Below are 26,818 nucleotides of genomic sequence, written 5' to 3'. Positions count from 1 at the left end.
CCTGTTTAATATCATTACGACTATTAATTGATTCCCAGTACATGTATTTCATAGAAAAAAAGATGATTTTATTAAAATTTTTCCTATACTTTGGACTTCTATCATGGTTACAACCTAGTGCTGGGGGTGATGATCTGATTTGTTCACGTTAATGCTTGAATAACAATATAAGTGATTGTTACCCTGCTACTTTTGATTTTTAAAAATATTTTACCATATACAAATCTAAATATGCCCCCCCCCCTTTTTTACAGAAAAATTATCTCTCCTTGTTAAAGAGCCTGACCTTCATTTGATAATTTACCTATGGATGCTTTATGGCAAGATTTCTTGAAATTGGTTTAGTGCTTCTGAAAAAGAAGTTTAAAATGTTAACTGTTTACAGATAAAACTTGACAGACAGTTGGATAGCCAGATATATGTATGTCAAACACTATTTGATCAGAAAAGCCCACTGGAGCCTTTCAGGTGAGCTAAAAACTGAAATCTACATCAACCTGTCTATAGCGAAGTAACACTGAAGAGACAGTCAAAACATTCAAAGATCTCCCATTTTAGTAGCCAGAGAATATATACAATCTGAGAAAAACTGTAAGCCCTTGAATTGCACTGTACAGTACACATCAAAGAGAGTGAATTTCTTAAGAATGAAAGTTCTTGCTTCAACTTTAAAAAATCTGAAGACAGTATGTACATATGTCTGATCTCTTTGTATAACTCAATCCAATCTATTGCATGATGTGACATAAAATCAAATAGTGTAAATACTTTTATAAATCTAACTAAGCTTTAAAACAAAATAATAGTCAAGTTTACAGAATTAAAAATGTGTAAAAACTATTTCAAAACACTGACAACTACTCTCATTCTTGAACACAAAGGTACATATATCCATGATAATTCCAGATGAAAAATATATATACATATTTACAACATTTATAGATGTATATCACAATTATGCTTAAGAAAAACATTGGCATTTCATGTAACCCCCCCCCCCCCCCCCCCAAAAAAAAAGATAAAACAATGAAGAAATTTAAACACAAATATTTTAACCATGATGAGATTTAGAGAGTTAAATTCTTTGTAGGATTCCTGAAATATCCTATTTTGCTTGATGGCAATCAATAGAAATATCAAAGATAAAATCTCCATTTTGCCATGTCAATTGTGTGACACAGCTTTTTTACAACCATACATTCAAGTATTTATGCTTAGGTGGAAAACAGTTAGTACTACATGTACTTTACAAAAAAGTAACATAATGTGGCTTTATACAATTATAAATGAACAGAATACAGGTATACTACTGGTACTCTAAAAAATATTAATGAAAAAATAATTGCCTGTCATGCATCATTGAAAGCAAGAAATTCAAACATACATGTAAAAATATGGTACATATAAAAAAAATGTTACTGATAAATTGACTTAAAAATTTTATGTTCAACTCTTAACTTCCTGCATGCACAATATGAAGTCTTCCACCATAAACCTGTCTTCCATCTATTATTAGACACTACAAGGTCAATCTACAGAAAATAATCAAGGAAAGACATATTTGAACAATTGATCAACCACACAGATTTATGCATTCATATTTTCTTCTTTGGGAACAATGAGTTGATTGGCTAGGTCAACACCCTGTGCAATGATTTGATTGGATAATTCAGCACTCTGCTGAACTTGAGACAAAAGTCCTGGATATTGACCCCCAGGTACAGACACCAGAGACATTAAATTGCCACTAGTGTCTGTATAACCCTGAAGGAGCCCCACAGCTCCACTGCTTTCCCTCTGTAGGAGCCTCTCGTTCTGTAGGGGGTCATCCGCTGCCCTCTCCACCACCACCATCTCATCTCCAAGACTGATCTGTGTTCTCTCAGGCACCTCTAATATGGACACATCGTCTACCTCCTCCAGTTTTACGGAGACTCTCTCTACAACCCCTGTGTCCTCTGTTGCCTTCATCATGTTTCTCTCCCTTGTTTCAGCTAACTGCTTGATTCTTTTCTTCTGCTCTACCATTTGTTTGTGCCTTATTGTCTGAAAGTGTTTCCCTAATTTGTGAGCATCTATAAAACCAAAGTTGCATGTGTCGCAGTGATGGGGTTTTCTTTCCAGATGGGTCTTTTTGTGAACATTTAGCGTAGCCGGCATTGTGAATGACCTCCCACACACGTCACAGACACAAGGCCTTTCTCCTGTATGAAGACGAACATGTCGCATGTACATGTGCTTCTGTCCCATTAATTTGTTACAATATTCACATTTATAAACCTTGAATTTTATGAATTTGAGTTCTTCCGGCGTAATATGCTTATGGAGCATGTGATTTCTGGATCCTTCCACTGATTTGAATCGAAGAGGGCAGTAGTTACACTTGAAAGGTTTCACTTCTTTATGTCGCTTTATGTGAGTGCCCAGGGTCGCCTTCATCTTGAAGGACATTCCACAAATATCACACTGAAAGGGGCGATGAGACACATGGGAAATCATGTGAACCTTCAGTTTCCCTTTATTTTTGAAGCCTTTTCCACACTCCTTACAGATCTAAAAACAAGATCAATTTAAGAATAAGACAGTTATACTTAAAAGGAGCATAGTAACTAAAATATGGAAATGATGTGCATTGTATTGGATGGGATTTGGATTACACGACTGTACTAATAGAGAGTGCAGTGAGTAAAGTGAGCTCAATGACTAAAGTGTAAGAACAGAGGAATATTGAACTGGAATCTGTACATTCGTCATACAAATTTTTGTAAGAAACCTTGCCAAAACCTTGCTTTTAACTCTAATAATACAGCATTGGGATCAGTTCAGGGTGACATATGCTACTGCTTACAACAGCAAGCTTTAGATTAGGATGGGATTTAGATTACAGGTTCATTTACTGATAGCTGGGAGTGATTTTGTGTTATATTGGGATGGGCATGGATTACAGGTTCTAGCATATGTTAGATGGGGATAAGATTTGGATTAGAGGTTCTAGCATATGTTAGATAGGGATTAGATTTGGATTAGAGGTTCTAGCATATGTTAGATAGGGATTAGATTTGGATTACAGGTTCTAGCATATGTTAGATAGGGATAAAATTTGGATTACAGGTTCTAGCATATCTTAGATAGGGATTAGATTTGGATAGCAGGTTCTAGCAAATGTTAGATAGGGATGAGATTTGGATTACAGGTTTTAGCATAGGTTAGATAGGGATAAAATTTGGATTACAGGTTCTAGCATCTATGTTATATAGGGATAAGATTTGGATTATAGGTTCTAGCGTAGGTTCAGACAGATGAACAAATCTGAATCTACACTACATGAGGATGCTTCCATATAAATTTGACTAATCATGACCTTGTATTCTTGAGAAGAAGAATTTTAAAGATTTTTTCAATGTATTCCTATTTAAAACTTTGATCACACAAAGTGGCCCCGCCCTAACCCTGAGGTTTATGATTTGAACAAACGTTAATCTACACTACCCCAGAAAGCTTTCATATAAGTTTCATCTTTTCTGACCTAGTGGTTCTTGAAAAGAAGATTTTTAAATTACCCCACGTAATTTTCAAATATTTCTTAATTATCTCCCCAAGAGGGTAGGGCTGTTCATTTGAAAAAACTTGAATCCTCTTTACCTACAGACACTTTGTGCCAGGGTTAGTTGAAATTTACCCAGTGATTCTGGGGAAGATGAAAATGTGAAAAGTTTATGACAATGACAGACAATGGAAAAATTTCGATCAGAAACCTTCAGCTCAGGTGAGCTAAAAATATCAATATTGTAAATAATACATATTTATTTGGGACCTTATTATCATGATTTGAATTAATCAGGGTCATCAGAGTTACCCTGACACCACCGAAAAGTTTGTTTGTTGTTTAACGTCCCTCTCGAGAATTTTTCACTCATATGGAGCCGCCACCACTTGCCGGTGGAGTGCTGCAAATTTAAACCTATACTCGGCATTTAGGGCCATTGAGCAAAGAGGGATCTTTTTCATGCCAACACCTACTGTGACACGGGACCTAGGTTTATACAGTCTCATCTGAAGGACTGGTCTCCACACCACCGAAAAGTGAACAAACTGATTAGCCTGATTTCCTGCCCCTGTTTTTCTTTTTCTGTAGAGAACCAGGCTACGACAATACTGACCATCATAAAACTTTACACATTTGGCATGCTGTTTAACAAAAGACCAAAATTTTTAAAATCATTACAATCAGCTTTTGTTTGAACAGGCTGACAACAGGTGGCTATTTCTCTATGAGCCATGAGCCCAGCTAAAAACAGTGCAAGTAATATGTCTAATCAGTGCATTATACTTACATATGGGAATGTCTGTGTGTGTGTGATCATATGATCTATAAGATCTTGCCTTCGGATGAAAACGTCTTTACAAATGTCACACTGGTGAAGTTTTTTACCTGCAAACAGGAGATGTTACCAAAAAAATGAGATGTCACTAAAATTTGATGATTTACAGAATGCAGGTGACACAAAAATTTATCAGCGTAGTAACCAGATCAGGTTCTGTAGGCAAATCTCTGTAGTTAGAGCAGATAACAACCAATTTCTTTTGGCAGTTACTAGTAATCTACATTATTATTCAAGAACTCAATGACCCTACAATCATATCCCCACCAAGCTTTTCATTAAATAATGGTAGGCTAGCACATGGATTTAATTTGAATTTACAAACCTCTCACGTGAAAACGCATGTGTTTTTCTAGATCCTCTGGAGTATTCCAAGTCTTGGCACAGATCTTACAGGTGTTTGGGATGGACAAATCATGTGTTTTTTTGTGTGCGTGGAATTCATCTCGATTGGAGAAACCTTTCCCACAGAACCCACAGACTGACCTTTGATTCCTGTGTACCTCTTTATAATGGACATACAGGTATCGAGCCTGCTCAAACCATTTACCTGAAAAATTAAACAACTTAAATTATATTCTTGAACATCAGTATCTCAAATACCATAGATATGTCAAAGTGTGTTGGAAAGCCCAAACTTTTTAAATGATCTTTTCTATGATCTCATTAGATATTTATTTCGTCAGATCCAAAATACTTGTACTGTAATTTGAGCTCACAGATTATATCCCGCTGCAATATTTTTAAAATTGCTGCATCTAGTGTTTCTATTGGATAGCGAAGGGACAGACTGTGATTCTACACTTTTTCTGCAAGTGACCTTCAACTTGCCCAATGATCTTTGGTAAAGGTCTTAAGATAACCTCAGTCCATAAAGAGAATGAGCTTCCACTGTTTTTACTTTACAACATATGGCTAGGACAAGTCCAGTTTTGACAGGAATTATTTTTCTTACTGACCTTGAACTTGCCAAAATGACCTTGGTTGATTGTTATACTTTCAGGTACTAAATAAATAAATTTATGGATCAGAAATTGCACTTTGTCAGTGACCTTGAACTTGCCTAAATGACTCTGAATGACATACCCAAGTTCCAATGTTTCTCTATCACAAAGTTATGGCCTTGTGACTATTCCATGCACAAATAAGCAGGCAAAGTAATTCCTATACTGTAAACATATTACATTTAGCTGTGTGTTCTTTTTAGCTGTGTATTTCTTTTTATTTCCTTTCGTGGAAAGCAACTTCTGCTTATTTAAGTACAATGCTTAATGTCTTGCACATGTAGATATAGGTAGGAATATAAGTACAAGCACTAAATCAAATCTTCACTAACTTGTTCAAAACTCAATTTCTGCCCAATATCGTACACACTAAATATAATACATTTACAGTATGACACCCTCATTTCTGGGATAAAATTATAAAAATTCTCAATAGTTCTATAATTAATTCTGTCATTGTCACTATTTGAGTTTTAGGACACCTACCACACTCTTCACAGGAGAAGCGAGACACATCTTGACTCAGATGAGGGTGGAACTGGTTGATGTGCTCCAGCAGCTGTTCCTCTGTGTCAAAGAATTTCCCACACTCTTTACAAATATCCTGAGTACAGCCATGGACGTCTTGGTTATGTCGGTACATAGCCCACACAGTCATAAAGCGGCGGTCACAGTTTGGGCAACCTACCTTACCCAATTTGGTATGATGGCGGTTAGCTTTGTGGTTGTTAAGCTTTGTTTTTGTGGTACACTGAACACCACAGATATCACATCTAGAGAAAACAGCATCATATTTGGATTAATATTTGATAAATGTGTTTTACAAATGATAAAACCTCCTTTCTTATCAATAGTGTTACAAGTATACAAGTACATGATGGGTAAAGAAAATGTTTGACAATACATATACTGATTTTTGTCTGCAGATCACTCCACTATTCAAGATGGCACACAATTCTGCATCTGTACTGACAAGAGGCCCATGGGCCTCAAAACTCACATGAGTTACTTTGGCCCTGCAGTTCTTCAGAAAATTTTTAAAAGATTTTTAAATTCCCTTGAAAAGATGTGACCCCATATTATGGCTCCACCCTAACCCAAAAGAGTCTCTGAATTCACAAACCATGGGGATGCTTCAGTATCAGTATGACTAACATGACCTAGCAGTTATGGAGAAGAAAATTCTTTTCTTGTATACATGCATTAGGTAAAATTTTATCCTGATTTTAGTCAATTCTAACTCATGGGTCCATAATATAAACAAGATGTGTTTGTGAAACACTGATGCCCCCGTATGGCAACTTATACCGGTAGCAAAGGTTAAACTTTCTCAAATGCAAATCAAATACATTGGTACCCAAAGTAAGGTCTTGTCTTGAGGAATAAACCTGTGAAACATAAAAGCCCTAGCAGCAACCATTGAACAGATATGGAAAAGGATAAAGTTTTTCAAAAGTATGTCAAACATCAAGGTCAGGGTCAAATGGTCAAAATTAATGGTGCCCAAGGAAAGGCCTTCTCCCAAGAAGTACACAGGTGAATATGAAAGCCGAAGCACCAATCATTCAAAAGTTATGACCAAGGTTAATGTTTTCCAAAAGTAGGTCAAACTCAAAGGGCAAGGTCAAAGGGTCAGAGTTGTTGGCATCCAAAGAAAGGTCTTGTCACAAGGATTACAAATGTGAAGTATGAAAGCCCTAGCACCAATTGTTCAAAAGTTATGACCAAGGTTGAAGTTTTCAAAAAGTAGGTCAAACTCCAAGGTCAAGGATAAAGGGTCAAAGTTGATAGTATCAAAAGAAGGTCTTGTCACAAGAATTACACATGTGAAATATGAAAGCCCTCGCACCAATTGTTCAAAAGTTATGGCCAAGGTCAAAGTTTTCCAAAAGTAGGTCAAACTCCAAGGTCAAGGTCAAAGTTGTTGGTATCTGAAGGAAGGTCTTGTCACAAGGATTACACATGTGAAGTATGAAAGCCCTAGCACCAATCGTTCAAAAGTTATGGCCAAGGTTAAAGTTTTTCAAAGGTAGGTCAAACTCCTAGGTCAAGGTCAAAATTGTTGGATCCAAAGGAAGGTCTTGTCACAAGGATTACACATGTGAAGTATGAAAGCCCTAGCAACAATTGTTCAAATTTATGGCCAAGGTTAAAGTTTGGTAAAATTTTGCCAAAATGGGTCAAACTCCAAGGTCAAAAGGTCAAATATGGTGGTACCCAAAGAAAGGTCTTGTCAAAAGGATTACACATGTGAAGTATGAAACCCATAGCTCCACCCAATCAAAAGTTATGGGCAGGTTAAAGTTTTTGCAGACAAACAGACAGACAGACAGACGGACAGGGCAAAAATTATATACCCCCAAATCTTCGATACAGGGGCATAAAAACAAGATGTGTTTGTGAAACACTGATGCCCCTGTATGGCGACTTATAGCAAAGGTTTAACTTTCTTAAATGCAAATCAAATATGTTGCTACCCAAAGTAATGTCTCGTCTCGAGAAATATACCGGTAATATATGAAAGCCCTAGCAGCAACCATTGAAAAGATATGGAAAAGGTTAAAGTTTTTCAAAAGTAAGTCAAACATCAAGGTCAAATTCAAATGGTCAAAATTAATGGTGCCCAAGGAAATGCCTTCTCACAAGAAATACACATGTGAAATATGAAAGCCATAGCACAAATCGTTCAAAATTTATGGTCAAGGTTAAAGTTTTTCAAAAGTAGGTCAAACTCCAAGGTCAACATCAATGGATTACAATTGTTGATATCCAAAGGAAGGTCTTGTCACAAGGAATGGACGTGTTAAATTTGAAAGCCCTAGCACCAACCATTCAAAAGTTATGGCCAATGTTAAAGTTTTTGCAAAACTCGGTCAAACTCCAATGTCAAAGGGTCAAAGTTGTTGGTATCCAAAGGAAGGTCTTGTCACAAGGATTATATATGTGAAGTAAGAAAGCTTTAGCACCAACCATTCAAAAGTTATGGCCAAGGTCAAAGTTCTCCAAAAGTAGGTCAAATCCAAATGGCAAGGTCAAAGTTGTTGGTATCCAAAGGAAGGTCTTGTCACAAGGATTATATATGTGAAGTAAGAAAGCTTTAGCACCAACCATTCAAAAGTTATGGCCAAGGTAAAAGTTTTCCAAAAGTAGGTCAAATCCAAATGGCAAGGTCAAAGTTGTTGGTATCTGAAGGAAGGTCTTGTCACAAGGATTACTTAAGTGCAGTATAAAAGCCCTACGCAAGTGTGTTAAGGCTAAGTATAGACGTTTCTATGAAAATTAACTAATTAAAACGCATAAAGGCTATAATTATTATACAGAAAAAGGTTAAAACCTAATTTCTAATGCAAACTTGGTTCCTGCAACAAGTGATAACCAGTACACATTATGACGTCATATTATGACGTCACTGCTCTCCACTACACAAAGTTATAAAGAACATCAACAAAAAAGCTTCGGCGCAAGGGCATACCATATTTATTTTTACAGAAACATGGTCTAATTAGAAGCAGAATATTGCAAGGATTTATGTTATTGCTGCACAAATGTCCACAGATCAATTGTTTAGTTACTATTTGTAAATTATTGATTTGAAACGGGGTAAAAATTCACAGTCCAGTGTAAGTTTCCTCAATTTTTTTTATCAAACGCAAAGTGCTAGGATTTGTGCAGCACTTTTATTAATCTTTAGAATATTCTTCGTAGAATTATACATTATTTACTCAAAATTTAAATAGGGTATGCCCTTGCGCCAAAGCCGTTTGTTGATGTGTTTTATTACTTTGAGTACTAATGAACAATGACGTCATAATATGACGTCATAATATACACTAGATATAACATGTCTTGGAAACTAAGTATGTATAAGAAAATGAATTTAAGATTTCTCTGTATAATAAATATACCTCTTCTGCATTTTTATTAGCTCATTTGCATAGAAACTCCTATACCTAGCCTTAAATCACTTGCGTAGCACCAATCGTTCAAAAGTTATGGCCAATGTTAAAGTTTTTGCAAAACTGGGTCAAACTCCAAGGTCAAAGTCAAAGGGTCAAAGTTGTTGGTCTCCAGAGGAAGGTCTTGTCACAAGGATTACATATATGAAGTATGAAAGCCCTAGCACCAACCATTAAGTTATGGCCAAGGTCAAAGTTCTATAAAATTTTGCAAAACTGGGTCAAACTCCAAGATCAAGGTCAAATAGGATGGTACCCAAAGAAAGGTCTTGTCTCAAAGAATATACATGTGAAATATGAAGGCCATATCTTAAACCAGTCAAGAGTTTTAGGCAATGTTAAAGTTTTTGCCGACAAACAGACATACAGATGGAAGGACAGGGCAAAAACTATATACCCCCGAATCTTCGATAAAGGGGCATAAAAATTAAATCCACACAAAATGGAAATGTTTGCAAATTAATGGTTCCATTGTGTTTCTTTAGATTTCAAAAAATCTTATATATTTCCATGTTTGACTTGATCCCCCTGTTGTGGCCCAACACTATCCCCCAGGGCCATGAGTGAAACAGTTTACAATTTAAACTACCTCAGGAAACCTTCACATAAGTTTCATCTTTTCTAGTCTAGTGTTTCTTGAGAAGAAGTTGAAAATGTGAAAGGTTTACAGATGGATGGTCAGACGATGGATGACTGGTGTTCAGAAAAAGTCACTTGAACTTTCAGTTAGGTGAGCTAAAAAAGAGCAAACAGAAAAATTCAAGAGTCTTACATAAGATATGAGTCATCGTCATGCATTTTCATGTGTTTCTCTAGCCCTTCTGCTGTTTTTAGGACTCTCAGACAGATATTACACACATATGTTGATTTCTTTTCTCCCTCTTTTGTTGGTTGCAGAAACAGCATTTCATCAGATTCTGTCTCCTCGACCTTTTCACCACAGGTTTCCAGATGTTTGTGGTAACTTGGTGCTGCATTAAATGTGGAGTTGCATCTCTTGCAGATGAAGCAGTCTAACTGCTTGTGGACTTTCCTGTAATGGGCAGCCAAATCTTCATTAGCAAGGAAACATTTTTCACACAAAATACACTGGTGAACCATCATGTTCTGCAGTAATTTCTCATGTTTATCTACCATGTGCTGCACATACGTCATTGACCACTTAAATGTGTTCAGACATAACTTGCAGTTATAGTCTCCTCGTCTGTTTCTGTTGTAGGTGTGACGCTGGTCATCAAAGAATTCCTCCAAATTGCTCTCGTCATAATATTTAAATTTTGTCCGATCTTCTTCTACATCTTCTGCTGGTTTTGATTCTTCATCTGTATTTTCATCATCATCATCATCGTCATTGTCATCTAACTCTGCATTATTTTCATTTTCTTCCTCCTCTTCATTACTCTCAGCCTTGTAATCTTCATCATTATCATCATCAATAAACTCTTCTTCTTCCTTCTTCATCTCTGCCTTGCCCCTTGTCCTGACCTCTTTGAAATCTTCAACATAATCATCTCCAAATCTCTTTTTCTTTGTTCGCTGTCTGAAGCTGTAAGGTTTTGGAGTTGAATCGGTCTTTTCTTGTGGAATTGGATTAGAATTAGAATTTTCTTTAATTTCTTGAACACTGTTTTTATTTGGCCTAACAGGTTTCTTTTTGGTTCTTTTCACCTAAAAATGTAATATGCAAACAAGAAATTAACAAGTTTGAAAAACATATATGCCTCACCAAATGTGGCAATATTTGAAAGAATCAACTTTAAATTTATAATGTCAGTATAGTGAAAAACATAGGTAATCAGAGATTACAGAGCTAACCTCAACGAATGTCGTCTTTAAGTAAGGTAAAGTCCCACACTAAACTAATCATCTAGTAGTATGCATGCCTAGATGTAACATTTATGCAATTTTGGTCTGATAGGGCTTGCAATTACTTGGGACTTAACTTATTGTGGCCCTAACCCACTCCTGGGGGTCATGATTTGAAGAATTTAGAATCTACACTACCCAAGGATGCTTTTACATAAGTTTCAGCTTTTCTGGCACAGTGGTTCTTGAGAAGAAGATTTTTAAAGATTTTTCCTATATATTTCAATGTAAAACTTTGTTTTCCAATTGTGGCCCCACCCAAACCCCGTGGGCCATGATTTGAACAATTCACAATCTACCCTACCGAGGATGCTTTCCCATAGGTTTCAGCTTTTCTGACCCAGTGGTTCTTGAGAAGATTTTTCCTATATATTTCAATGTAAAAACTTTGATTCCCTGTTGTTGCCCTATCCCACCCCCTGGAGCCATGATTTGAACAATTTAGAATCTACACTACCCAAGGATGCTTTCATATAAGTTTCAGCTTTCCTGGCCCAGTGGTTATTGAGAAGATTTTTTAAATATTTTTTCCTGTATATTTCAATGTAAAACTTTGATTCCCTATTGTGGCCCCACCCTACCCCAGGGGGCCATGATTTGAACAATGTAGAATCTACACTACCCCAGGATGCTTTCACATAAGTTTCAGCTTTTCTGGCCCAGTGGTTTTTGAGAAGAAGATTCTTTAATTACTCCACTATACTTTTGTCTTTTCTTAATTATCTCCCCTTGTAAGGGGACTTGGCCCTTCATTTAATTAAATAATTCAAATTCCCCTTTACCCCAGAATGCTTTGTACCAACTTTGTTTAAAACAGGCCCGGTGGTTCTTGAGAAGTTGAAAATGTGAAAAGTTTACAGAGCAGTTTGACCTTGTGACCTCAAAATCAATAATGGTTATCTATTTTTGTAGGGGGGGATTAAAAGTGTACCAAGTTTGATGTCTCTCAAGCTTAGGGTTCTCAAGACAAAATACACTTGATCTACCAACCAACAAAATGAATAAATAATTAACCTTTGGTTTAAGCAAGTATGTCCTTTTTTTAAAAGGGGAAAAATAAAAAGATATTGTTAAGTTTGTACATTGTATAGTATCTTAGATTAACCTGATATGTTTAATTAATCAACTTAACACGAGATTTTGAATAAAAATGCATTTTCTTAATCATTGTTTTAATTCTGTTACACAATTGAACTGAATTCAATTTGCTATATATAAAATCCTACCATTTTTTTCACTTTCCTAGTTGTGTAGCTGAAGAACAGAGAGTGGATATCTGTAGGGGCCTCACTTAGTTTGATGGACTTGGAGAACAATTCAAAAGGTGGATCCACAGTCGCTTTCTCAATAGGGGGAGTGGTCTTGGGTTCCTTTTTAATCAGAGACAAATCATACTCCTGAGGAGTGAGTTCAGGGGTCATGTCAAATTTGTTTGCCAGTAAGGAGGAGTTCTCTGACAAGGAATTCTTCATAGCCTCCTTTAGGACTTCTCCATAACTGGGGGATTTTTCCTTGGTGGTCCCAAATTTTTGTATGATGGAGATCATTCTGGGTTGTTGTGTCGATGTAGAAGCCTCTGATGCTTTGTCTATTATTACCGGGTTTACACCAGTGCCAGATTTACTCTCCAGTGATTGCCTTAATGTCATAAGTGTGGACTTCGTTGCTCCTGAATTCAACTTTTTGATGTTCATTCTGAATGGCATATCTACAACTGGAAGAGGGGGTTGCTTCTGTTGAGGTTCATCTTCAGGACCATCTTTTTGATATTTTTTTCTCTTTCGACCAGACTCTACAGATTGTGGAACTATACTCTTTATATTTGTCACAGTGGAGGTATTCAAAATTTTTGCAATTTCTGGCATTGTTTGAGCAGCTGGTGGAAGAACAAGAAGTTGTGTTCCAGGTGGAGGCTGTGCTATAGGATGAAGCAAGTTTCCTGTCATAGGTACAGTTCCCCTTACATTTCCTGCCACTGGTATAAGTGCTGGGGCTATTGCTTGTTGTATAGGTTGTTGTATGGATTGTTGTATGGGTTGTTGTGTGGGTTGAGTGGGTTGTTGTATGGGTTGTGTGGGTTGTTGTATGGGTTGTTTTGCGGGTTGTTGTGTGGGTGTAGCTTTTTGTTGAAGGATGTTCGGTCGTTTGACAACTGGTTTTGGTTTCAGCTTTTTCTGCGTTGACTGAATTGCTGTTTCATTTGATTTGTTCTTGGATTCTTTCTCAGTGTTGTATACAACTGCAGCAAAAAGAAAAAAAAATTATTCAGTGTGTTCTGATTTTTTTTTTTTTCTATTCCCATTCATATTTTAAGTGGAGGTAGTAAGCTACTTGATTTCTGAGCTGTAATTTTGTAATCTCTGTATACATATGTACTGGTACTAACAATATTCAGTTTAATCATTCAATCTTAAAATTGTGATATTCATTTATGCGTATACAGAGATATAGCTGAACGACCTTCTAAATAAATTATGAAAATCAAATCTTCTTATTCACAAATGTCTGCATAACAGTTGCTCCCTGTACTGAGATGAAGAAAGATCATTGGTAAATCCAATGCACTAGCATGACTGGCATATACTGGTACATTACAATTCTTTGTGTGTGTTTGTTTTTTTTGGGGGGGGGGGGGGATTTAATGTCACTGAATTGTTATGGAAACCCGTCTATAACTGACTGGAAACAAGGTGCCCATGGACCTTAATGCTCACCTGAGTCATTTAAGCCCTACTGTTCCTTAGCAGCAGATTTTTTTTTCCCAGGTAAAACTCTGATCACCTACTGTTGCTCTAGCCTACACATGGGGGTCATGATTTGAATAAATTTGAATCTAAACTACCTGAGGATGCTTCCACATCAATACGACTTATCATGCCTTTGAAGTTCTTGACAGGAAATTTTTCTTATGCATAACTCTGATCACCTGTTGGGGCCCCACCCTACCCCATGGGGGTCATGAATTACTTGGTAAACAAACTATATTTATACTACTTATGGATGCTTCCATATAAATGTGATTAATCATGCCTTTGCTGTTCTTGAAGAGATTTTTTTTCTATCTATTACTATGTAAAACTTTGTTTACCTATTTTGGCTCATGATTCAAGCAAACTTTAATTTACACTATCTAAGGATAATTCCACATCAATATGATTAAACATGCCTATGCTGTTCTTGAGGAGTATATTGTTAAAGATTTTTTCCTTTATATTTCTTAGTATGTAAAACTTTGAACTTTCAATGTGGCACTACCCCATCCCCTGGGGTCATGATTTGAACAAACTTGAAATTTCACTACCTGAAGATGCTTCCATATTAATGTAGTAAAACATGCCTATGCAGTTAATGAGAAGATTTTTAAAGTTTTTTCCCATATATTCCTATGTAAAACTTTGATCACCCATTGTAGCCCCACCCTACCTCCAGCCACCATGATTTGAGCAAACTTAAATCTACACTACATCAGGATGCTTTCACATACATTTCACCTTTTCTGGCCCAGCGGTTCTTAAGATGAAGATTTTTAAAGATTTTTTCTGTATATTCTTATATATTTACATTTCCAATTAAGATTCTTTGCAAACAAGACTTCATTTCCTCATGAACTACCATGGATGAGCAAGAATATTTCCATTGTCATGTCATCATAACTTGACATCTTGACATTCTTTTTCAACATCTTGGAGAGATAATAATCAACAACTATACCATGAACAAAGGGAGCCAGAGTGACTCCGGTGACCAAACATTCAGTTTTCCTATATTAAAACAGAGTTGAATTAAATTTAAATTGAAAAAAAAAGACATTTATAACAAGAGGCCCAAGGTCCTTAACGGTCACCTGAGTATAATACAACAATTTAGAAGTTTTGTTGCTCAAAAGCAAGAGAAGTAGGAAGATCAGGATCAACAAAATAATTAGTCTACTATTCAGTATCAACTCATAACTTAAGTTCTAATCTGTCCCCAACTTAATATTATCACCATGCAGACTATTAACAAACTATTAGTGCTTCTGTACTATTTTTAAACCCATATTAAGACCTCTAGCATTGACCTCTCTTATGGTCTTTGAAGAACTTTTAATAAGATAAGTTATTTTTGTCTCATTTTTATTTATCTATTACTTACAGGTCTGCCTGATTATTAAAACTAAGAAAGTACTTTTTGAATTATACGATAAACATTCTTGCATAATTATCTTATTCTATTAATCTTTCAAATACATTATTTACAGTGATTAATTATCAAAGGTGAAAGGAAAAGGGGAATAACTTCTCTCGGTAGAATACAAATTAATAGAGCCCTGTCCAGGACCAGAATGCTTAGACAAATTGTCCAGATGTTCAAAAATCTGGTAGAAATACGCTTACTTATATCATTTAAACTTTTACTCAGTTTGCTTTCGATATGCCCAGAAGCAGAGAAGAATTTCACAGGTACAATGCATTTTCACTACAGATTCAACAAAGCCTTACCATAACACCAGAACCCAAGACCAAAGGTCAAGAAATTTACAAATTTGGAAGAGTTACCCTCATCATCATAACTATGGACTTCAAAGAATTAACACTTTTCCACCATATTATCAAAAGCCCCCTCCCCCCTTCCTCGTTATGCCAGAACCCCTGACCCTAGGACCACAAGATTTAAAAATTCTGTTCGAAGCTCCCATCTTCATCATAGCTAAGCAATTTATTTATCAGCTCAACACTAAGGAGCAGACAGGATTAGTTAATGATTAATTAATAGAATTAATGCATTTTCACTATATAATCAATAGAGCCCCCCTCCCCCCCCCCCCTCCTCAAGAACCCCAAAAAACTGAGGCCATGTATTTAAAAATTTTGGAAGAGGCACCCTTGCCTATCATAATCATGCACTTAGTTTGTTTAAATAATCTCCAGTAGCAAAGAAGAAGATTTTCATAGAATCAATGCATTTCCACTATATAATCAATAGAGCCCCGCCCTAACACCGGAACCCCTGACCCTGGGGCCATGAAATTCACAATTTTTAAAAAGGCATCCTTATGCATCATAACCATGCACTTAGTTTGTTTAAATAATCTCCAGTAGCAGAGAAGAAGATTTTCAAAGAATCAATGCATTTTCACTATATAATCAATAGAGCCCCACCCTAACACCAGAACCCCTGACCCTGGGGCCATGAAATTCACAATTTTTGAAAAGACATCCTTATGCATCATAACCATGCACTTAGTTTGTTTAAATAATACCCAGGAGCAGAGAAGAAGATTTTCAAAGAATTAATCCATTTTCACTATATAATCAATAGAGCCCTGCCCTAACACCAGAACCCCTGACCCTGGGGCCATGGCTTTCACAATTCTGGAAGGGGCCCACCTCCTCATCATAACTATGTACTTAGTTTATCACCTTAATGCCCAGGAGCAAAGGAGAAGATTTTCAAAGAATTAATGCACTTTCACTATATAGTCGATAGATCCCCGCCCTAACACCAGAACCCGACCCTGGGGCCATGAAATTCACAATGTGGGAAGAGGCTCTCTTGCTCATCATAACTATGTACTTAGTTACTTAATTTAATACCCAGGAGCAGAGAAGATTTTCAAAGAATTAATGCATTTTCACTAGATAGTTGATAGAGCCCCGCCTTAACACCAGAACCCCTGACCCTGGGGCCATGAATTTCACAATTTTGGAAGAGGCACTCTTGCTCATCATAACTATGTACTTAGTTACTTTACTTAATACCCAGGGGCAGAGAAGAAGATTTTCAAAGAATTAATGCTTTTTCACTATATAATCTATAGAGCCCCGCCCTTACACCAGAACCCCTAACCCCAGGGCCATGAATTTCACAATTTTGGAAGAGGCACTCTTGCTCATCATAACTATGTACTTAGTTACCATATTTAATACCCAGGAGCAGAGAAGAAGATTTTCAAAGAAATAATGCACTTTCACTATATGATCTATATAGCCCCACCCTGGGGCCAGAACCCCTGACCCTGGGGCCATGAATTTCACAATTTTGAAAGAGGCACTCTTGCTCATCATAACTATGTACTTAGTTACTTTATTTAATACCCAGGAGCAGAGAAGAAGATTTTCAAAGAATTAATGCACTTTCACTATATGATCTATATAGCCCCACCCTGGGGCCAGAACCCCTGACCCTGGGGCCATGAATTTCACAATTTTGAAAGAGACACTCTTGCTCATCATAACTATGTACTTAGTTACTTTACTTAATACCCAGGAGCAGAGAAGAAGATTTTCAAAGAATTAATGCACTTTCACTATATGATCTATATAGCCCCACCCTGGGGCCAGAACCCCTGACCCTGGGGCCATGAATTTCACAATTTTGAAAGAGGCACTCTTGCTCATCATAACTATGTACTTAGTTACTTTACTTAATACCCAGGAGCAGAGAAGAAGATTTTCAAAGAATTAATGCATTTTCACTATATAATTAATAGAGCCCCGCCCTAACACCAGAACCCCTGACCCTGGGGCCATGAATTTCACAATTTCGGAAGAGGCACTCTTGCTCATCATAACTATGTACTTAGTTACTTTACTTAATACCCAGGGGCAGAGAAGAAGATTTTCAAAGAATTAATGCTTTTTCACTATATAATTAATAGAGCCCCACCCTGGGGCCAGAACCCCTGACCCTGGGGCCATGAATTTCACAATTTTGGAAGAGGCACTCTTGCTCATCATAACTATGTACTTAATTACCTTATTTAATACCCAGGAGCAGAGAAGAAGATTTTCAAAGAAATAATGCACTTTCACTATGTGATCTATATAGCCCCACCCTGGGGCCATGAATTTCACAATTTTGGTAGAGGGCTCAATGCTTATTACAATGATGCCAACAGTTTGACTGCTTGATGTCCAGGAGTAAAGAAGAAGATTTTTAAAGATTGCATTATTTTTGGTGGTTTTAGCCCCACCCCTCAGGCCCCAGGGGGGCAGGGACCATGAAATTCAAAATTTTTGTTCCCCTTCACCCATAGATGCTATATGCCAAATTTGGTTGAAATTGGTTAAGCGGTTTCAGAGAAGAAGCTAAAAATGTTCAAATGTTAACGCACGACGCACGCCGATGGACGAGAACGGATAGCAATAGGTCACCTGAGTGACTCAGGTGACCTAAAAATCTACAATATGGAATAGATCACCTATTCATTCTTAATTGAAAACAACACACTTGTAATTTTAGGGGGTATGGACATTTAAATTCTGTGTGATAACCCACTTCCATTACACCACTTCCAGTATGTTAAGCCCATCATAAAAGAAATGTTACATCCTCTGTGTACAGAGAGGCTGATAAAATTGTGTTAATGATAATTTAAAGGGGCTGGTGCCAAATACAAAATTCTTATTTGGAAGAGGCAATGAACTTTACACATTTCTTTTCAAAATGAAATAATTTACAGAATTTCTTTTCCAAATAAAGACCTTAATTTTGAACATATTTATTTTGGATTTCAATAATGATAAACATTTATAAATTGGGCAAATATTATAAATTCACTTTAAATTAATTGAACATTGTAAGCACAAACTGTATAAAGACAAAAATTGCCTGCAATATTTGTATATGAACACAAAATACAAAGAAAATCAAACAAAACATTTTTCAAGTCTATTTAAGAAATAAAGTCCGCGTTATCGTGAATGTTGCAGGATAACCTCCGAGGTCGAGAAATGTTGTCTGAAATATAAAGGCCGAGGCGTTAGCCGAGGCTTTTATATTTCAGACAACATTTCGAGACCGAGGAGGTTATCCTGCATCATTCACGACAACAAGGACTTTATTTCTATTCTACTAACGGCTCTAAAATACAGTTGATCGTTTTCTCTATAGAGAAACGAATTAGGTCACCATGTCGCAATTTCGCCGTTCCATTTAACACCAGAGGGTCAATCGATTGCATAAAATGCAGACGATTTCAGCTTTTGCTGGATTAAAAATGTCCTTTAATTATTTATAAATTTGCTTGTAAAATATATTGATTAATTTTTATGAATGAAAAATAACAAAACCAGTTGTCTATTTCATTGATTTATCAGTAAAATCACGGGAGTGTAAATGTTATGGGGAGGTCTGTAGAACAGCCCCACTTGGCTATAAAAACGGATATTTATCAGCTGTTTCAGGCAATACACACGTTTAGACTGTGGAAGACGACACATCGATGTGGTCTAAATAAGTATTAGATTATACAGTGAAATATTTATTTCAACTGTACAGATTTGACATGTGTTTCTGATCTGATAATTTTTTGATGACGTTCGTGATTTATTGGAGAATAATGTCCGCGGCATTTCTTTGATCTCGGCAATAATCGTAGTAGAATATACATGCATGTACATGTATTTGAATAATTTCATTTTAAAAATCTCTTAAATGTTCAAGAACAAAATGAAATTGTGAGTGTATATCTATCAAACATTTTTAAACCATACAGAATGATAAATTAACAGGATTTGAGTAGTCTATTCTTTTTCAACATCAATTTGTATTTCTGACAGTGTATGTAAAATCCCAGTGAGTTCTATACTTTGTGTAATAATTTCTGGTTGACTCATAATGGCCTCGTGAGATTTTACTAGCCAGCCAGCATGCACAGGTTTCAAAAGAGAAAGTCTTAAGTCAACCATGGTAGCCATATTGTCATCTGTTTCACCCCCTCTCAAGCGTTCATAAACAATGTCAGAATACCAGGCCTGGAATTCTTTCTCCAGTAAGACAATGTAATGCTGATTGACGAGCCGTTCTAGTGGGTGCAGGTGCTCCTTACAATTAGGTGGAACGTTTATAACATCAATGTTATTGCGGTTTAACAGGTCTTTGAATTCCTCATTGTCCTTCTGTTGGTTAGAGAGATCCCAGATAAGCAATGTTCGCTGTTCTGGCTTTTCCTCTGTCAGTTGAGAGGAGATGTATGGAATGATTACAGTACCAAGAAGGCTGAAATTAAAATCAAAATTTTACCTGAATAATAATTTGTAATACATGTACATGTCCTTTACTTGTGAATAAAATACAGCTAAATCTTTCCTTTAATTTTTTTGTGTTCTTTCTCTTTTACATGTTATTAGGAGAAAATATATAAATAATTAATCTTTTACTCTGGAATCATCTCTTTTTATTCAGTGACATACCCTCTAGCTGTATCAGCATTCGGCAGTAAATCTTGTGACTGACTGACAACCCATCCCTCAGGAAACTGGTACTTGGGTAAGCATGCTTCAGTCTTGCCTTTATAAATGACCTGTGGTTGCATTAAATGACCATCTGCAGAACACGCCAGTCCAATGGTCATCTGACGTTTGTCCTCAATCCCTGGGATGTTCAGTTGTCGAGATCCTTCCTTTTCTAAGCTCCAGTTTCCACCAGGAACCATGGGAATGCTGGTTTCATGAACAAATATCACCAAAGAATTTGGAATGGCAAATTCTTTCACATAATCACTTACATTTGACATAAAGGATGTTTTAAGTTCACTGAAATTAGATGGCAGAGGTTTGGGGAAGGATTTGTTTGTTCTGGCTTTGGAATATCCAAACCGTCTAAGAATGGATTTGGCTAAAGTTTTTGTAATATCAATGGGTCCTCCAAACTCTGCGAGGAGTGACTTCTGCCTATGCATTAATACAGCTTTAGATATGGACATTATTATCCATGAGTTCACAATTCCTCCATCAGCTTCAATCTTTTTCACATGTCTCAAGACTTCTTCATCATATTTCCCTAACACAAGAGGTCGTCCCCTATCCCCTTTAGGGAGTTCTGAAATATCCTTCGAGGGATCACTCTCTAAAGCTTTCAGGTAAGCCTTTTTAAGACTTCTCACAGTACTTTCTCTCACATCAAAAAATCTTGCTGCACAAGCAACACCATTGTCTACTGCATATTTTCCAATTTTAGCCCTCAGATCTGCACTGTACACCTTAAAGCTTCCTCTCTTCTCCCTTTTGTTTTCTTTTGGGGCCATAGTTATTAAATTACTGACAAAGTCTTGGAGAATATCTTGATTCTCATTTTCCTTCACATTCTCTTCATTGTTATCCAGGTTTTCATTGAATACTTCAGCCACTGTTTCCTTTATTTTATTTGTCATACTTTCATCAAGAGTATCATTCAGACTGTCACTTAAAGCAACTGAACTCTGAGAACAAGTTTCTGATTCTGTATCCTTAGCCTTTGGTTCTATTTGTTCAATATCAGTGGTTTCCGGTCCTCCTATTGGTTTGTCTCTTTTAGGCAGCTGTAAAATACATTTTGATGGTTCCATTTCTAGGGCCTTCAGATAGGCTTTTTTCAGGCTTCTCCCCGTGCTTTCCTTAACCCCAAACACTCTACATGCTGATGCCACCCCATTTTCTGCAGCATGTTTCCCTATCTTGGCCCTCAGGTCTGCACTGTAGACTTTATATGTGCCCCTCTTTTTGTTTGCTTTTGGTGCCACTGTCACTAAATTACTGACAAAATCTTGCAGTGAGTCAGGCCCATCATTGTCGGTGGATTTTTCGACACTCTCAGTCCCACTAACATTTGCTGTGTCTGTATAACTTATCTGGTAACTTTCCTCTAGATTTGGCTCCATCCCCTCCTGTACATTGTAGGAATTATCAAAACTATCCTCATAACCCTCGGTGAATACTAACTCTGCATACCTAATTTGTTCTGGAAGAGAATCCAGTGAGTTTTCATCGTTGCCTTTCGGGGCATCTTTCTTGTTTCGTTTCTGTTTTTTCTTTGGCTGATCCAAATCTACATTTTCCTCTAGTTTTCGCTTCAGTGTATATTGTGACGTTGGATGTTCAGGAATTGTGCTTTCAGCCTCATATTGATTTCGCAGAAAATCTAAAAACCAACACCATAATATGATATTGCTTTTGTCTTGGTTTTTTTCTCTTTCTTATTGTGGAATAAAAACAACAAACAAGTTTAGGTTTGTGTTTGGAAAACCATGTTTATTTGAAATCTACAAAATATGTGAAGAAATATAAATAAATTTGTTAGATTTAGTTAAACCTGTGTGTTGTATTTATTTCACCTTTTACACAAAACATATAATTATAAACAAGTAAATGATCATTAAAGAATTAACAACCTGGGCATTTGCAGTAAAGAGCATTAAGAACATTGCTTTTGCATTGAAATGTGAAATCATAAAGCATGTGGCAAAACAGTTTAGCATTTGAAAATAAAGAATAAAGCCCCCCCCCCCCCCCCCAAAAAAAATGAACAAATTAATCAGAACTTTCTTGTCTACAAAATGAAAAATATGGGAAGGGGGGGGGGGGGATTTTGAAGAGAACAATGAACAATCCACTGATTTATGTAAAAAGTACTTTAAAAACCTTTTGATCATCAAAATTCAGAGCGAATGGACTTGTTACTTCATTAAAACTTGATATAATGTTTACAAGTTACATGTATGTGGAAAAGATTTTTTTGTACATCTTTCAAGATCAATTTGGTTCTCTTTTTCAACTTTCATTTTTTCACTGATGTGCAAAGGAGTTTTTAAATTCAATGATTATCTCAAAACTTACGGTATATGTTATACATGTATGTACCAATTACAGTATACAAGTACGATTTTCTTAACATCTCATATTGCCTTATTTTATACCCAACATAATCTATAATACAAAATAATAAAAAAATAAATTTAAAATATCCTTTCATCAGTATGAATTTAATAAAAAAAGAATTACCTTGACAAAACTGGAAGAAATGTTCCATGATATCTGGCCGCTTGTTTAGAAATTGTCTTCCCATGTCTGACCCCACATAGCTACATAATTTCTTCTCCACATTCACTGACAGAAATAATGACTGCTCCCCATCTTGAGACAGTTTAAAGCACTGAAACATGGAAAGGAAAATAATCAAAACATTATATTTTACATCATAATTCTTAATGCAGAATCATTAATGTCATAGCAAAATATTGGCATACAAGTATTTTGAAATTTGACAATACTATTGTAGATAAATGCATCTTTAATCATACGTTTACAGTTAGTTAATAAATTAGCAGACAGCTGGTGATAAAGTAGATAATTGTTCCTGATATATGGCTCAAAATTAACTTAAATATACAATTGTCCATCTGACAAATGCTGACAAATGTTACTTGTTCGAATTCATCTTTCACTTGTCTGATTCTGTACAGATATCAAGAAATTTGTAGAAATTTATTTTCAAGAACAATAATATTGAGCTATAACAATTTCTTCAATCACGAAATATGAAAACATTACTGGTGTAACAAAATATATGAACACTGTCTAAAATCTAGTCTCAATCACCCAGGTCCTTTAACAATATCTGGTGAGATGTGATTGAGTCCTTAAGATTCAATCATTTCATATGTGATGTCTGTTATTGTAAAAAAAATCTCAATATTCCATAATGGTAAAAAAGAAAGTAACTTGTTTGATCAGACAAGTGTGTCTGGATACTGACTTGATCACAAAATGAACAAGATACAAGCAATCAGACAAACATTAATGTTGAGCCCTGTGATACCTGTATAAACAAATTTACAGTATACAAAATTACACATATTAAATATGATCAAAATTTCACTGCATTCCTCAGATCATTTCGCATTATATTATTTAAGCTGTAAAGAATCTGGTGGACTATACATACTGCTTTATCCACTTCCTGTTTGATCGTAGTACCCGTGGATGTTGGCGCTGCCACCTTAACCAGTGCTGCGATTTGTTTTTTGGGGGGTACTTGTGCTGCTGAAAGCAAATTAGGTCCTCCATTGAGAAGTTGTGCCCTATTCATAATAGGCGGAGATGAGATCACTGGCATGCTGAAGGAAGTCTGGGACCCTCCACTAATCTGTGGGGGACACTGAGATACAGTGGGCAGACTGTAGTTCTCGTCTGGTTCTGAAGGATCAGTCTTGATGTTGGTAAAGGTGTCAGCTTCTGTTTGAAGAGCATTGCTGTATTCATACTCCTGGTCTAGTCGCTCTAACTTGACTGTAACCTCACTGAAATTTGCATCTGGAATTATAAAAAGATTACTTTAATAAACTATTTTTTTAGTACTTGCATACCGATTTATAGTCACAATTTCTACAATGCACAGTTGCATACAATGAAGAAAATTTCAATACATGCATCAATCTTCAAAGAGAAATTTTTTTTAAATAAGCACATTCCTACCAAATTCAGAAACTCTAGTTGATTTTTTCAACATCCACAATTTAGGAGAAATCAAACATTATAATGATGATAAGTCTAAACAATCTGTACATATATAACAATCACCTTTGTTTTAATAACTGAATATCAACATATGCTTACCTGTAGAATTCCCAGCCATTCTGAGAACACCAGTGATCCAGTTACAGAGGACCTGTCATTCTAAAATAATAAAAAGACAATGACATTCAAAAATAAAAATATACAGTAAAACACGCTTATAACGAATAGACACTTACAGCAAAGTAATTTTAATTCCCCCTGGCTTTAAAATACATCATATACTAAATGGATATAGTGAATTATGCTTATAACAAAGTGAATCATCTGTCCCTATCACTTCGTTATACATGTGTTTTACTTTTCTCATAGGTTTGAAAAATATTCACAAATAATGTGTTTTATTTTCATAAATAATTTTTTATTAAAAAAATTAAAAAGTCTATCCAGCCTTTCTTTACATATTTTATAAGACATTCGTATTATGCATTTATACTCTCCATTTCCATTACTGGAACTCTTCAAATTAGAGGTGCTTTTGGTCATCTGACTGGGACAATAATGACTTAGGAGAGAAAATAAAACATCCCGATCTCAATCCAATTTTGAATGTTAAATGTATTTGTCATTCCAGTTAAAGAATAGAAGAACTAATAGGCATATGTGAGATTGCGAAAGCCCTGAATTTATAATATCATCCATTGATAAACATTAGGATGTTTCCAAGGCATGTACATTGTATTCAGAGATGAACCATCAACACTAAGTCTTGTCAACAACTTTCTCTGGTGAATAAATTGACATTGTCGTTTCTATTTCTGATGCATGTTAAGTCCACAACAATACAGTGTCTCGATCATTTGCATGTTTGCTAGGCATTTTTTTTCATCAACATTCAACATATTGTTTATATGTTACGATTGTCCCAGAAATTAGGAGTGAAACAGTTCACCGCGGTATCGATTCACTGCGGTATTTTTTCTCGGTTTGATACACGGTGCAAAATCTCTATTTTTAGGTTCGGTTCATTTTGTTCGGTTCGGGATCGTTATTCAGTCGGGTTTGGCATAAGGTAAAATACGTTACTCAGTATAAATAAGTATAGAAAACGTAAATTTTTGATGACTGATAGATTGTAAAATAATTTTTGACAGTCAAATAATTTTAATCAATTTCTTCTAGTCAATTTGCAAATAAATTTCGCAAAATATGTGACTAGATTTAGAAAAAGAAAGCATAAAACAATGTTGAATTTGTTTCTTTCTATCAAAATGTATCATATCGAAAATAACCGAACCGAGACAAAATTATACGATACGTATCGAACCGTGAAGGAGGTGTATCGTTTCACCCCTACCAGAAATCCTGTGAGATTTGTACATTAACTGACTTTTTCACAAAAGAGTGCATTTAGAACTATAACTCTTCCTGGTGGAAATAGAACATATTAACAGCAAATTTTAAACCATAAAGCATCTTATTTGTAAATAAAAATTTTTTTTTTTTAATTTTCTCTGGAAAAATGCAAAAAAAAAAAAAAAAAAATCGTATAAAATAATTAAGAACTAATATCGGTCTTTCAATGTTGAAACCATAGTATGAAAGGGATGCCTTAAGCTCTATTACATGAATTTGTGGTGTGGCATTCCTCCTTAATGTAAGAATAAGGTAAAAAAAAAAAACAACCAAAAAGCAAAGCAAAAGTACAGACACTGCATGACTATTATTATTTGGGTTGAACTAAGAGTTGATGGTATAAATCTAATCTTAAGACCATTATGTCATCATCAACTGACCTACATTTGAATGTGCATGTTCAAAACCGCCGAAAAATAAAAAATAAAAGAACATAGACAAGACAAAGTTTTGTGCAGTATAATCACTCCACGATTTCTTGCAATAAATATAAAGTGTACTTTTATTCAAAGGCGATTTGCTTTTCACAGCATTTCTTAAATAACAATACACCGAGGCTATAATTATATCAAGCGTGTCAAGGACGCGCGGTAGCATTCCTGCAAGTAAATCTACCGAATCAACGAGATCGTGTACTCGCAAACCTATTGAAATTAACAAATATGTTAAAATATTACTGTAGTTTGGTTCTTAAACATGTAATCGTACCACTGATGGCGTTATTTCAGCTCCATAAAAGCATCAATGTAAACTGGACATAAATAACACCTTGCCACATTCCGAGTTGTTTCCGGAAATAGATCGAATACGACTGGGAAGACCTAAACGGAAAAGGAGCAGAAAAAGTGGATTAAATCCGGAACAAATTTTGTGCTCCATTTTTTAAATTTATGAGCCATTTCAGTTTATATGTATTTTGTTTTTACATTGAAAGAAGCTGT

The 26,818-nt window shown here is 35.8% G+C and overlaps 1 protein-coding gene across 1 annotated transcript; it reads right to left on the bottom strand.

The window, feature by feature from the left end:
* Positions 1-1,014: 1,014 nt before the first annotated feature.
* On the bottom strand, positions 1,015-26,684 carry LOC133197673 (uncharacterized). Its single transcript, XM_061333802.1, has 10 exons — positions 26,586-26,684; positions 24,564-24,623; positions 23,893-24,260; positions 22,950-23,100; positions 12,435-13,447; positions 10,115-11,010; positions 5,873-6,159; positions 4,708-4,932; positions 4,335-4,432; positions 1,015-2,553 (listed from the first exon to the last, which is right to left on the bottom strand). Exons 2-10 carry the CDS (start codon positions 24,580-24,582, stop codon positions 1,588-1,590), a joined length of 4,023 nt encoding a protein of 1,340 aa, XP_061189786.1. The 5' UTR covers positions 24,583-24,623; positions 26,586-26,684; the 3' UTR covers positions 1,015-1,587.
* Positions 26,685-26,818: the final 134 nt, after the last annotated feature.

This window comes from Saccostrea echinata, unplaced genomic scaffold (genome assembly GCF_033153115.1).
Source record: "Saccostrea echinata isolate AGI-Se365-2 ecotype Australia unplaced genomic scaffold, CSIRO_AGI_Sech_v1 ptg000030l, whole genome shotgun sequence".
NCBI classification, from domain to species: domain Eukaryota; kingdom Metazoa; phylum Mollusca; class Bivalvia; order Ostreida; family Ostreidae; genus Saccostrea; species Saccostrea echinata.
This window is presented reverse-complemented; position numbering and strand designations above follow the sequence as displayed.

Coding starts and splice junctions, on each gene's coding strand:
- LOC133197673 (XM_061333802.1), bottom strand. Junction 6,160..10,114: donor GACGATGACTCATATCTTAT/GTAAGACTCTTG, acceptor TGTTTTCTCTAG/ATGTGATATCTGTGGTGTTC. Junction 4,933..5,872: donor CTTCTCCTGTGAAGAGTGTG/GTAGGTGTCCTA, acceptor TTAATTTTTCAG/GTAAATGGTTTGAGCAGGCT.